The sequence below is a fragment of the Anomaloglossus baeobatrachus genome, chromosome 11, assembly GCF_048569485.1.
Source record: "Anomaloglossus baeobatrachus isolate aAnoBae1 chromosome 11, aAnoBae1.hap1, whole genome shotgun sequence".
In the NCBI taxonomy this organism is placed as follows: domain Eukaryota; kingdom Metazoa; phylum Chordata; class Amphibia; order Anura; family Aromobatidae; genus Anomaloglossus; species Anomaloglossus baeobatrachus.
The window spans coordinates 120,398,228-120,411,272 of NC_134363.1; the positions used below are offsets into that span (position 1 = coordinate 120,398,228).

Here is a 13,045-nt window from a genome sequence, read left to right on the forward strand (position 1 = left end):
TAATTATTGTATTTTCTATAACTGTTACTTGTTTGTATATGATCCTCCTAAATTGTAAAGCGGTATTATTTCCCGGTAGCTCCTGTGGGACATAGGAGTTTAACGGTCGCTGAGGAGGATACCATGTTAGTTCCCCCGGGACCAGCACTGTTCAGGGTGCAACAACCTAGAGTGGTGTAATTCCACGTTGCATCACCATTCTGCCGGACGGAGAAGTTCCACGCTTCTTCGATCAACCAAGTTTCCAGAGCCCGGTGGCATATAGGACTCCTGGGGCCTAGATCACAGTCAGACTTAAGGGGATCCCTGCTACTGGCATAGGGAACAGCACCTCTACCTCTACGGAAGGGACTATAAGTGCTTCAAGTCACAGTGACCCGCACTACAAGGCGCAGTGAGGAAGGGCCCACAGGCTACCAGACCAGTTCTGACCTCCTGCAGATTCGGGATTAACCTGAGCCCATCACGGCAGTGACCAGTGTGACCGGACTGGCAGCTGAAGTTGTTAGAAACTACACCCTGAACCCGCAGAAACTGTGTTGGCTTGTCCTTACCGCTGCCACCCAGCGCTTAGGTGCCAACGGCCATTATAACCCTCATCATCCACCCGGGGCCCGCTCCACCTGTGGGGAGCGACACCATCCTGGCTGCCATAACATCTGCCCTGGCAAGGAACCCGGCAGCAGAGGCTACTACCTGGCCGCATACCATAGGTGGCGTCACGACAAACTTTTCCAAATAACCCGCTTCCCCCACCATTTACTGTACGCCCCGGGGCAACGGAACTGGTCAGGGCCACCCAGTGACAACACCTGACCCAACCCGAAACAGCCTGGCGACGAGTAGCTTAACCACCTGCCCCGTGGGGCGCTACACTGTCATGTCAGCAGTCTTCCCCATGATTGTATAACCTACTGAACCAGACTAAGGGACCACTTTAAACGTTTAGGAAGCCTTTGCAGGTGTTTTGTGGTAATTATTCTAATATTCTGAGATAATGACTTTTGGGTTTTCATTGGCTATAAGCCATAATCCTCAAAATTAACAGAAATAAACACTTGAAATAGATCATTCTGTAATGACCTCTAATGCGTTTCCCTTTTTGTATTGAATTACTGAAATACATTAATTTTTTGATGATATTCTAATTTGTCTAGATGCTATATATCTATCTATCTATCTATATATATATATATATTTATTTTTTTTCATTTTTTTTTTTTCATTTTTCTTCTTCCTTGTTTTGAGTTCTGAAAATAGTGACATAGTTTAAATGGGTTTAAAGCATAGTAAATTCCATGAGTGCATTGTTAAAAAAAAATGTTCCCTGTGCTATGTGCTGTGTAATGGCTGTGTCTGACTGTACAGGACGTGGTCTGATTAGATTATACCACATCTTTGCTAAAAAAGCATACAGAGATTATAGCACAGGATCACAGCTGATTCTTTTTGTGAGGTTAAAAAACATTTCCCTGTCTGTTTCTTTTAAAATGTTTCACCTCAAAGAAAGAATTATTTTCAATCTTGTGCTAGAATGTATTTATGCTTTTTTGCATCCTTCCCTGTTTAGGAGCTGTGGTGTGATCAGGCTATGTCTCTGTACGGTCAGACACAGCCATTACACAGTACACAGCAGGCACATACTGTATATATGACATTATCTCAGCACAGCAACATTTTATATAACATCCAATTGTGGAAATTATTACTATTCCAAGATCTATTGATTTAAAATGAACTTTGTTTGTGGAAAACTCCTTTAATTATTCTTTGCCTAGAGTAGTATTGTATCTATCAGGAGTTATTTTTTTGGTCCCTTCCACGCGGCCTATTCTAATTTTTTAGAATTAAGTTGGCAAATTTTACAAATGAATATATTTTAGTTCTTAGTCTCTCCAGCGAAGATAATCAGTTCTAATGTGCCATCATTAAACTCAATCAGAAAGCAGTAATCAGTAGCATTATACTCTATAGAAATTAGAAATGATACTGGACCCTTACCTGGCACATGGAGGAGGAAGGTCTTCAGTGTGAACATTTTTCTGTAAGACACCAAATATCACACAGCATGATAGCAGCCATCGTGTCCAGTCCATGATATCTCATACAGACTACAAGTTGCGTTCCTTCTTGAAGTCTAGGCAGTAAACCGATTGTCATGAGTTATTAATGGGGATTTTTGGCACTCATCCCTGTGTCTTCTATCTACTACGCCCATATGTTTCGTCACTCTGTAACCCTTTATTTCTTGACTGCGTAAGGTCCTGATCTAAGTGCAAAGTCTCAGTCCTGCGGAGAAACTTTCTCTGTAAACATGGGTTCAAGAAATCATGAAATATACAACGAGAAGAAACACAAGTATGACCTGTGCAATATCTTTCATGACATGAAATTGGTCATTTGTTTTAACAGTAAAGTAGACCAATATTGGGTGTTAATTGAAGATGTCCAGAATTTGCTATAACGTGTCCTTGTGCTGAAGCATCTTTTATAAAACATATAAATATAGAAAAAAGCAGATTCTACCTTGATAGCTATCACACTTGGGTCCTGGTGTCTGGGGGTGATGATGTGGAGACATAGAGGCCCAATTGCCCCCGAGGAAGACATATGTATTATAAATAGCTCATAGTAATTAGGGGACTGTGTTAGAGATTTTGCATTCAAGTTACCCTTCTAGATACATCTTAAAGGGAACCTGTCGTGTCCGCTAATGCTATTAACGTGCAGTTATAGGGTTAATCTGCAGGCTAATAGTGTTACAATGTTGTCTTGCCATCTTACTGAAAGTGCAGCACCCAGGAGAAAATGAAATATATTTCTCCCTGGAGCTGCCAGCTTTCAGTCATACAGGAGCAATAACAGTCACCCCTCACAGCACTGAGTGCAGCAGCTGTAAGCATACCCCAACAAAGACTGACAGCATATGCAGTATATTAGTCTAGAGTGAGCTGTCAGCCATTGGTTACTGTAATTTCTCCGGGCACACTGCTATGACTGAAAGCCGGCGGCTTCTGGGATAAGTAAACTTCATTTTTTTTTCCTGGGTTTTTGCAATGTCAGCACTGCAGCTGGGCATCTTTACAATGCTATTAACCTTCAGATTAACCATATATCTGCAGCTTAATAGCATTATCAGACCGGGCAGGTTCCCTTTAAGTTCATTCCTGATGCCTATTCTAACAAAGACCGTATCTGGATGATACAAGAGGAGCCTGCACTTTGGTCCTACTTGGGAACCTTATGGAATATGCTATAGGGGTTCACATTATAATACCCAATGTTGCATTTTGATTGGTTTTATATTTGCATTAACTCTCTAAATACTTTTTTGATTTTTTTATTTTAGTGCTTTAGTTATTTACAAACCTTATTCAGATTAGTGCTTTAGCCATAACATTTTATTTATTTTTTTCATGAATACAGCTTCATGAGGGTTTACTTTTGTAGAATAAGTTGCCATGTTGAATGATACCATTCATTTTACCATGTGATGTACTGAAAAAAGGGAAAAATAGTGAAAAATAAAAGAGCAATTCCGCCATTGGTTTTTGAGCTTTGTATTTACAGTGTTCAGTATAAAACTGATGTGGCAGTAATTCTTCAAGTTAGTACGATTATGGTGCTACCAAACTTTTAAGGTTTTTTTTCCATATTTTAGTGGTTAAATAAAAAAAATTGTTTGTGTCGATATTTTTGGAAACCTGTAAACTTAATGTTTTTGTCAATGTGGTTGGGTGATTACTTATTTTTTTTGCACACTGAGCTGTAGTTATTATTGCTATTTTGTGGCCCATTCAATGTTTTGATGGCCCAAAAAAATTAAATAAAAAGCCATATGGGGGGAGTGTGGCGACCAAAAATTGGCAATTCTGGTATTTACATTTTTTTCCTTTTCGCTGTTTACTTCACTATTTAAATAATTTTATATATTGATTATGGACACGACGATCCCACATATGGTTTTTTTTTTTCCAATTTCTTAATATCTCTAGATTTAAACTTTTTAAAAAATGTTTTAAACTTTTATGTTTTTTTAGTTCCCTTTTGGGCTTGAACCAGCGATCATACTGTACACTGTAATACAATATTATTAATAATAATAATGCAGTATATGATGTGACTGATGTTCTCCTATTAAACCCATACACACCGCATGTGACCTGTGGCGAAAATGTGCTACAGGTCATTAAGGGGTTAAAAAAGGGAAGTAATTTCTAATAAGTAACATAATATTGCTGGCATTGCATCATTCGACTCCACTGATTTATTGTGAGAAGTCAGCTGGCCTAGAGTGCTTCATCTAGATGCAAGGCCCTGTAAAGGGTTAATATGGACTTATAGGATTACTACCACCAAATGGAGGCACTGCAGATCTTGTTCTCTTCCTCTGTGAACTGGCTATTTGCATATTATATTTCTCAGGATGCATTATTTGGCCTGTAAAGGCTACTTTACACACTGCGATATCGGTCCCGATATCGCTAGTGTGCGTACCCGCCCCCATCTGTTGCGCGACATGGGCATATCGCTGCCCGTGCCGCACAACATCGCCCAGAGCCGTCACACATACTTACCTGTCCGGCGACGTCGCTGTGACCGGCGAACCGCCTCCTTTCTAAGGGGGCGGTCCGTGCGGCGTCACAGCGACGTCACTGAACCGCCGCCCAATTGCAGCGGAGGGGCGGAGATGAGCGGGACGTAACATCCCGCCCACCTCCTTCCTTCCGCATAGCGGCCGGGAGGCAGGTAGGGAGACGTTCCTCGCTCCTGCGGCGTCACACACAGCGATGTGTGATGCCGCAGGAACGAGGAACAACCTCGTTACTGCTGAAGTAACGATTTTTGGGAATTAGGACCCGTGTAGCCGATTAGCGATAAATCACGCTTTTGCGACGATTTTACATCGCTGAACGCTGTTACACAAAGCTATATCGCTAACGATTGCGGAAGTGCGTCACCAAAACCGTGACCCCAACGACAAAATTCGGGCGATATCGCAGTGTGTAAAGCCCGCTTAAGTCTCCTTACAGCAGTTTAGCCATCTTCTTAAAGGGAACTGTCTCTAGATTCATGTTGTTCAATCCATAGGCAGCATGAATCAGAGCCTATCTGTGCGATTACAGACAGATATCTCTGTCCTCGAAACACCAGAGCGTTTCAGACAATATATAGTTTGAAAAGTCGACAGGGGACCATAGAGATAGACTAGACTACGTTGGCCCAACCTGCTCAAGTTGATTGACAGGTCCCTCTCTATAGTCCTCAGCCAGCGTTTTAAGCTTTGTTTTCTCTGAAACGCTGCAACATCTCAGAGAAAGACATACCTGGTTGCACCCGTGCAGCCTTGCTCAGATTCATACTGCAACAACTTGAAGAATCGAATCCATACAGATGAATGGAGTTGTCTCTGTGACAAATACATGCATTATTAAAAGCCCTGTCTAGATGACTATCAAAAAAGTCTGTGGAGCCTCTGTTAGGAGTCTCGACACAGAAACTAGCCAGATATCCCTCCGGGAAGAACCTAGCCAAGGAGTGGCTCTTTTTAGGAAACCACCATAACCACCATATTAAGTGGCCCTTTTAGTCAATATCCAACTCTTTAACAAGTTTAAAGATATGACAAGTGAATTACCAAGGCCAGGTATCCATCCACAGACAGCTGTTTCGGGGTATTGCCCCTCATCAGTGTGGAGTAGGATTCTGGCCAGGTGGGAGCAATGCCTAGTAGACCAACAATACAAAACAATCACTGATCTCGGGGAGACCAGCCAGAGAAAACACTGCCGGCAGCCAACAAGGGCACTCAAGACAGTGAAATCCTAGGTGCATTGCCCCCTGGGAAATATGCAAATCAAAAAAGTCCGTGGAGCCTCTGTTAGGAGTCTCGACACAGAAACTAGCCAGATATCCCTCCGGGAAGGACCTAGCCAAGGAGTGGCTCTTTTTAGGAAACCACCATAACCACCATATTAAGTGGACCTTTTAGTCAATATCCAACTCTTTAACAAGTTTAAAGATATGACAAGGGAATTACCAAGGCCAGGTATCCATCCACAGACAGCTGTTTCGGGGTATTGCCCCTCATCAGTGTGGAGTAGGATTCTGGCCAGGTGGGAGCAATGCCTAGTAGACCAACAATACAAAACAATCACTGATCTCGGGGAGACCAGCCAGAGAAAACACTGCCGGCAGCCAACAAGGGTGCTCAAGACAGTGAAATCCTAGGTGCATTGCCCCCTGGGAAATATCCAAATCAAAAAAGTCAGTGGAGCCTCTGTTAGGAGTCTCGACACAGAAACTAGCCAGATATCCCTCCGGGAAGGGCCCAGCCAAGGAGTGGCTCTTTTTAGGAAACCACCATAACCACCATATTAAGTGGTCCTTTTAGTCAATATCCAACTTTTTAACAAGTTTATAGATATGACAAGGAAATTACCAAGGCCAGGTATCCAAGCACATACAGCTGTCTGTCTTGAGCGCCCTTGTTGGCTGCCGGCAGTGTTTTCTCTGGCTGGTCTCCGCGAGTTCAGTGATTGTTCTGTGTTGATGACTGACACAGCTGTCAGGGCAAATATTGGAGGAGTTATATGTATACGGTAGAAGCATGGTCAGCTCATCACATCTGCAGCTTTGTCCCTCCTGGGTGCCCGACAGTAAGTTGGTCCTCGCTCCAAAACATCAGATAAGCCCCACACTCCGGATCACTGGTGTCTTTACAAAACCCTTTTCCTTACTCCAAAGAAATAAAAACAGGTTAGCAGTGTGAGGAAGTGGACTGGGTCCTGTCATGTTCATTCTCTTGAAAACACCAATCGTGTTCTTGTATTGTCATGTAATGTGAATGGTGTCATGCGTCTTTAGCAAATATTGTTTTATGTGAACTGTAATGATAATATAATGTGTTCCTGTGTAATGTACAGCAAGGTTATATATGGTAATATAATGTATAGGAAGTTACCAGAACATAGGGTAAGCAATAGTTAAGTGTTGCAGCTAGCTCACAATAGGAGGGGTTATTTGATAGGGTGAGAGACAGTTAATTGTAGAAAAGTTAGTGAAGATCTAGTGTGTAACAGATATGAACATGTAGTCTGTAGGTCATCAAGGCCATATGCGGTGGGTGACTTGTGGCAGCAAATAAAGGAAGGAGACTTGAATAGAGACAGTGTAATGCCCGAGTGTTGACTGAGACACAGAGTGAAAACGCTGAGGCTAGAGACTGATCCTCGAACATAATGGCCCCAGATAATAGGAGCAGGAGGATTGGATTCTTAGTGGCCAGGTCCTTAACCATCAAAGTAACGAGTTAATACTAACTGGCATGCAAATGAAGTCATATTACCCTGGTGGATTGTCCCCAAGAGCACAAGATTCTGCTTTTACACTAATGGCTACCCCTTATCCCCCCTTCTATGAGGAGAACAGACGTGAATACGGAAGCGGAATAGGATAACTGAAGTGAGCACTAATATATATATATATATGAGTGCAAGCCAAAAATACATACTATATATAAGAATAAGGCTGCACATCAAACTTAGATAATGGTATGATGCCTCAAGCATATGGAAAAATATTGGAATATACAATGAAAAATGCTACTTGCTAATTTGAACATGTGAATAATGAATTGCATACCTGCCATGAATATTAGGAAAAAGGAGATATTTAGCAATCGCATTGATCAATGTAACTGAGCCCCAAGGCCTCGTCAAGGCATATCTCTATATTGGGGTCCCTAGCTCTATATATTAGTAATATATATTAGTGCTCACTTCAGTTATCCTATTCAGTTATATGTAGTTTTTTTCTGAATGTGAACACAGCTCCGCCCCTTTCGGCCATGTTTTTTCCATCTCCTATATAAGAAAGTCCTTAGTTACCCCTCTCCACCCATAGCAGTTTTTAATTGCAATGAGATGACACACAGTTAGGGTCACAGAGCTAGGGACCCCAATATAGAGATATGCCTTGACGAGGCCTTGGGGCTCAGTTACATTGATCAATGCGATTGCTAAATATCTCCTTTTTCCTAATATTCATGGCAGGTATGCAATTCATTATTCACATGTTCAAATTAGCAAGTAGCATTTTTCATTGTATATTCCAATATTTTTCCATATGCTTGAGGCATCATACCATTATCTAAGTTTGATGTGCAGCCTTATTCTTATATATAGTATGTATTTTTGGCTTGCACTCATATATATATATATATATTAGTGCTCACTTCAGTTATCCTATTCAGTTATATGTAGTTTTTTTCTGAATGTGAACACAGCTCCGCCCCTTTCGGCCATGTTTTTTCCATCTCCTATATAAGAAAGTCCTTAGTTACCCCTCTCCACCCATAGCAGTTTTTAATTGCAATGAGATGACACACAGTTAGGGTCACAGAGCTAGGGACCCCAATATAGAGATATGCCTTGACGAGGCCTTGGGGCTCAGTTACATTGATCAATGCGATTGCTAAATATCTCCTTTTTCCTAATATTCATGGCAGGTATGCAATTCATTATTCACATGTTCAAATTAGCAAGTAGCATTTTTCATTGTATATTCCAATATTTTTCCATATGCTTGAGGCATCATACCATTATCTAAGTTTGATGTGCAGCCTTATTCTTATATATAGTATGTATTTTTGGCTTGCACTCATATATATATATATTAGTGCTCACTTCAGTTATCCTATTCAGTTATATGTAGTTTTTTTCTGAATGTGAACACAGCTCCGCCCCTTTCGGCCATGTTTTTTCCATCTCCTATATAAGAAAGTCCTTAGTTACCCCTCTCCACCCATAGCAGTTTTTAATTGCAATGAGATGACACACAGTTAGGGTCACAGAGCTAGGGACCCCAATATAGAGATATGCCTTGACGAGGCCTTGGGGCTCAGTTACATTGATCAATGCGATTGCTAAATATCTCCTTTTTCCTAATATTCATGGCAGGTATGCAATTCATTATTCACATGTTCAAATTAGCAAGTAGCATTTTTCATTGTATATTCCAATATTTTTCCATATGCTTGAGGCATCATACCATTATCTAAGTTTGATGTGCAGCCTTATTCTTATATATAGTATGTATTTTTGGCTTGCACTCATATATATATATATTAGTGCTCACTTCAGTTATCCTATTCAGTTATATGTAGTTTTTTTCTGAATGTGAACACAGCTCCGCCCCTTTCGGCCATGTTTTTTCCATCTCCTATATAAGAAAGTCCTTAGTTACCCCTCTCCACCCATAGCAGTTTTTAATTGCAATGAGATGACACACAGTTAGGGTCACAGAGCTAGGGACCCCAATATAGAGATATGCCTTGACGAGGCCTTGGGGCTCAGTTACATTGATCAATGCGATTGCTAAATATCTCCTTTTTCCTAATATTCATGGCAGGTATGCAATTCATTATTCACATGTTCAAATTAGCAAGTAGCATTTTTCATTGTATATTCCAATATTTTTCCATATGCTTGAGGCATCATACCATTATCTAAGTTTGATGTGCAGCCTTATTCTTATATATAGTGAATACGGAAGCGTCTGGGAGCAAAGGCTCTACTCTGGCAATAGTAATGGAGTCCTCGTACTGCTTCTCTAAGAGGAGACTGGATGTGGAACCGCTATATAGGAAAGTGACAGTCACATGTTGAACTGTAGCGTTAGGCTGGGTTGTATTCACGGGACCAGTAAGATTGAAAGCAACCCAGTAAGAATTGAGATTGTGTCTTGATTTGCCTTGTACAATTGAAATATGCTGGAAGATATGTGCCCACAATCTGGTGTATGCAGATCAAATGTTGAGTAAAGTACTGTCGCTTGAAACTAACTGGTGGTGTTGAGCAGAGCCAAAAGATGAAATACTTAATTACCTCTGGACATATAGCACTGTGAGAAGTGTGTTCAATGAAATCAATTCTCTATACATAAGCCAGTCAGTCTTCAGAGGAACCCAAGATGGCCCCCAATGACATCATAGACCCGCCCATCAGAGGATCACCAACATGGCCCAGATGACATAGACCCGCCTACGATGATGCCCACCAATCAGCTCATGGACTAACACATTGTTAAACCCACTGACCAATGAACACATCCGGACATGCCCCTTTCCAAGGTTATATCAGGGCATGCTTCAGTTGAAATAAAGGAGAGTCTGGGCCGAATTTGGTCGAGGAAAGATGTATATCCGACTGTGTGTCTGATCTCATTTTTCAAGCATACACTTGATCCACACCAATTAGAATCAGGCAGTAGGCAACTTGTGGAACTTTGTAAGAGTTCACCCAACATTAATGGTCTCCTTGGAAAAACGAGTCATCATTTGGTCCTGGCAAGCTGACATGAGTGGCAACATGTGGCCTGTATGGGCAAACAGCCCACACTTCATAAGTCCACACACCCAGCCAGGACCTTGTCTTGTATGTAGCATGCCGGGGAGTCTGGAGTTAATCCCTTATCCATGGCTACCTCCCTGCGAAACTCTGTGGCGCCCCTGACCTGGTCAGGCACCACTGAGTACTGCACCCATGCTGGGGACAGTACAATACAGGTAATCCAGAAGGCTGACTGGGGTGTGGAACACAGGCGCATAGTGATCAGGTCTCACACATGTACCCATGAGAGGACCCCTGGGGGTCCCAGGAGGGGGCAAAGCCTATACCTCCACTGGAATAGTGGCAGGGGGTCAAAAGCCTCCATCTCCTCTCAAGGGGTGTGGTGGAGAGTCTGGTTGCTAGGTGGCGTAGGCAAGAACAGGAGAGGAGGAGCAGTGAGTCAGTTAGAGCAGAACTCCAAAGGGCTCAGTGAGGAGCAGACCTGTGGGGCTGTTGCTGTCTAACAGCGCCCGCGCAGTGGCTACTGACGGGGGAGAACGGTCAACTAGGAGTGCTACCTGAAAGCCAGCTTCAGCTAGAGAGAAAGCACGGAGTGGGAAGTAAGGAGACTGCTAGAGAGCACCAGGCCCAACCGGGCGGCAGATCCCGAAGCGAAGATAGATCCAGCTTTCTTCTGCTAAACCTGCCGGTGTGGGGCTCTCAAAGCCCACACCACAACACCACAAAAGCCGCAGCCACGTAACCGCAGTGAGGGCCCATAGGTCACAGGAGGCAAGCAGCTGGAGTGGCCTGGCCCGGGGAACAAGCAAACGGCAAACAAAAGGGGGAGAGAGGCTGCAGCATCTTCCCTGGGTGACCCCCATAGGGACTCAAAGTCGGGGTCACCCCAAACCACCAAGGGCTAAGGAAGGCGAGTCAGTAGTCACCCTCATAAAGTCAGCCTGAAGGATACCTGGTTCCCATCTGGTTCATCCCAGCTACGCCCGGGCTACTCACCCTGCCATCAAATGTGAGTAAAGCCCTTGAAAGACAGTTCTGCCTGTGTGAGTCATTCTGCGACTTGTGGTACTACAAACCTACACCGGGCCCTGGGGCTTGCCTCACTCTCAGGAGGCTATTCCAACTAACTGCACACACCATCAGCCCCAGGCGACCCTCAACCTGCAGTGGCGGTCCCTACTGACCGCAATACTGAGAGTGGCGTCACGATCAAAACCGAAGATTCCCTACCTGTGACCAGCACCAGCTACGTGGAGTCCCTGAAGGTAATGCACCGACACTGCACATGCGGGGCTTCACATCTGGCGTCACGAACAGGATAAGGACTAGACCTGTTCAGACAGGTGACCATGTGCCTGGGCGGTCCGCTTGAAAAATTGGAAGCGCCGCCATATTGCCACCATGAAAAGCGCGCTGAAAAACAACAGCAGCCCGCGCTGGAAGAAGTTACCGCCCACGAAGAGGTGTGGCTACCCAGAGATCCCCTGCAGAGTTCTGAGCTTGCCAGCGAAGGGAGCGGAAGCGTCCAGAGACGGCGGAGCAGAAGAGAAGCCAGCGGCTTGCTAGAGAAAATGGCGTCTGAGTGCAGAGACCCAGAGCCAGGCTCCGCTGCCTGGTGGTGTCGGGAGCTCGCCGAGTTCTGCGATCAACTGGAAGCCAGGGTCGGAAGGCTGATCAGAGAGGGACGCGAGGAGTTCCTATGGATGACCGCGGCGGTTCGGGCCTACGAGGAGAGAGCCGCGCACCGAGTGCCAGATCGGGCGGTGACAACTCAGACCCCGATGCTGCCAACGATGGGTGAGTCGAGTGATGCCCCGGCTAGCGCAAGTGCCCCGACCCCTACTGCCACGCCCGCGGTCCCTGAAGAGGCGCCCGGCGCGGCGACGCTGAACCAGGCCGCAGCCACGCCAGGTGCGGCCCGCCCAGCCCCGGCCGCCGCAACGATGCCCTGCTCGGCCCGCCAAGCCCAGGCCGCCGCAGCGATGCCCTGCTCGGCCCGCCAAGCCCCGGCCGCCGCAGCGATGCCCTGCTCGGCCCACCAAGACCCGGTCCCTGCAGCGATGCCCAGCCCAGCCTGCACAGACCCCATCGCAGCTGCGACGCCGATCCAGGCCGCCGCCATACAGGGCGCGGCCCGCCAAGACCAGGCCGCCACCATGCCAGGCGCGGCCCGCCAAGACCAGGCCGCCGCCATGCCAGGCGCGGCCCGCCAAGACAAGGCTGACGTACCATTTACCCCGGCCCGCAAGGCCAGAGCAGACAAGGCTCCCCAGGTTCAGGAAGTCCCTGCTAGGCAATCCCTGGTAGGTGAGGACTCCGCATACTGGCAGCTAAAAGCCGACCTGGAAGCTAAGTTCCCACAGGAGATGGTGGAGCGGTACATGCTCCCTCCGCACACCCCAAAGAGTATCCCGACAGCTCCCGCAGCAACCACGGCAAAGAGTTCCCCACCTGGGCCGGCAGAAAGAAGTCCATCCCCAGCACTGCTACCCAAGGAGTGCCAGGAAGAACTAAGGGGGGGAGGAGGCCAGGAGGTTGAGGGGCTGACTCCAGAGCCATACCCAGAGCCAGAGATGCTGCCTTATTCTCGCTGGGATGAGGAAGACCTGACACCATCTGCAGAAGAAGAACTGCCTAAAAGCCTTACCTGGGAGTTTGTGAGCTGCACCCTACAGAATCCAGCCCGTAAGACA

The 13,045-nt window shown here is 45.4% G+C and overlaps 1 protein-coding gene across 1 annotated transcript in view; it reads right to left on the reverse strand.

Moving 5' to 3' along the window:
* TREH (trehalase) overlaps positions 1–13,045 on the reverse strand; it is a 133,874-nt gene that overhangs the window by 72,249 nt on the left and 48,580 nt on the right. Inside the window, exon 2 of the mRNA XM_075329302.1 lies at positions 2,002–2,137. Coding sequence (XP_075185417.1) covers positions 2,002–2,096 — 95 coding nt within the window. The 5' untranslated portion in view covers positions 2,097–2,137. The remainder of the gene's footprint in view (positions 1–2,001; positions 2,138–13,045) is intronic.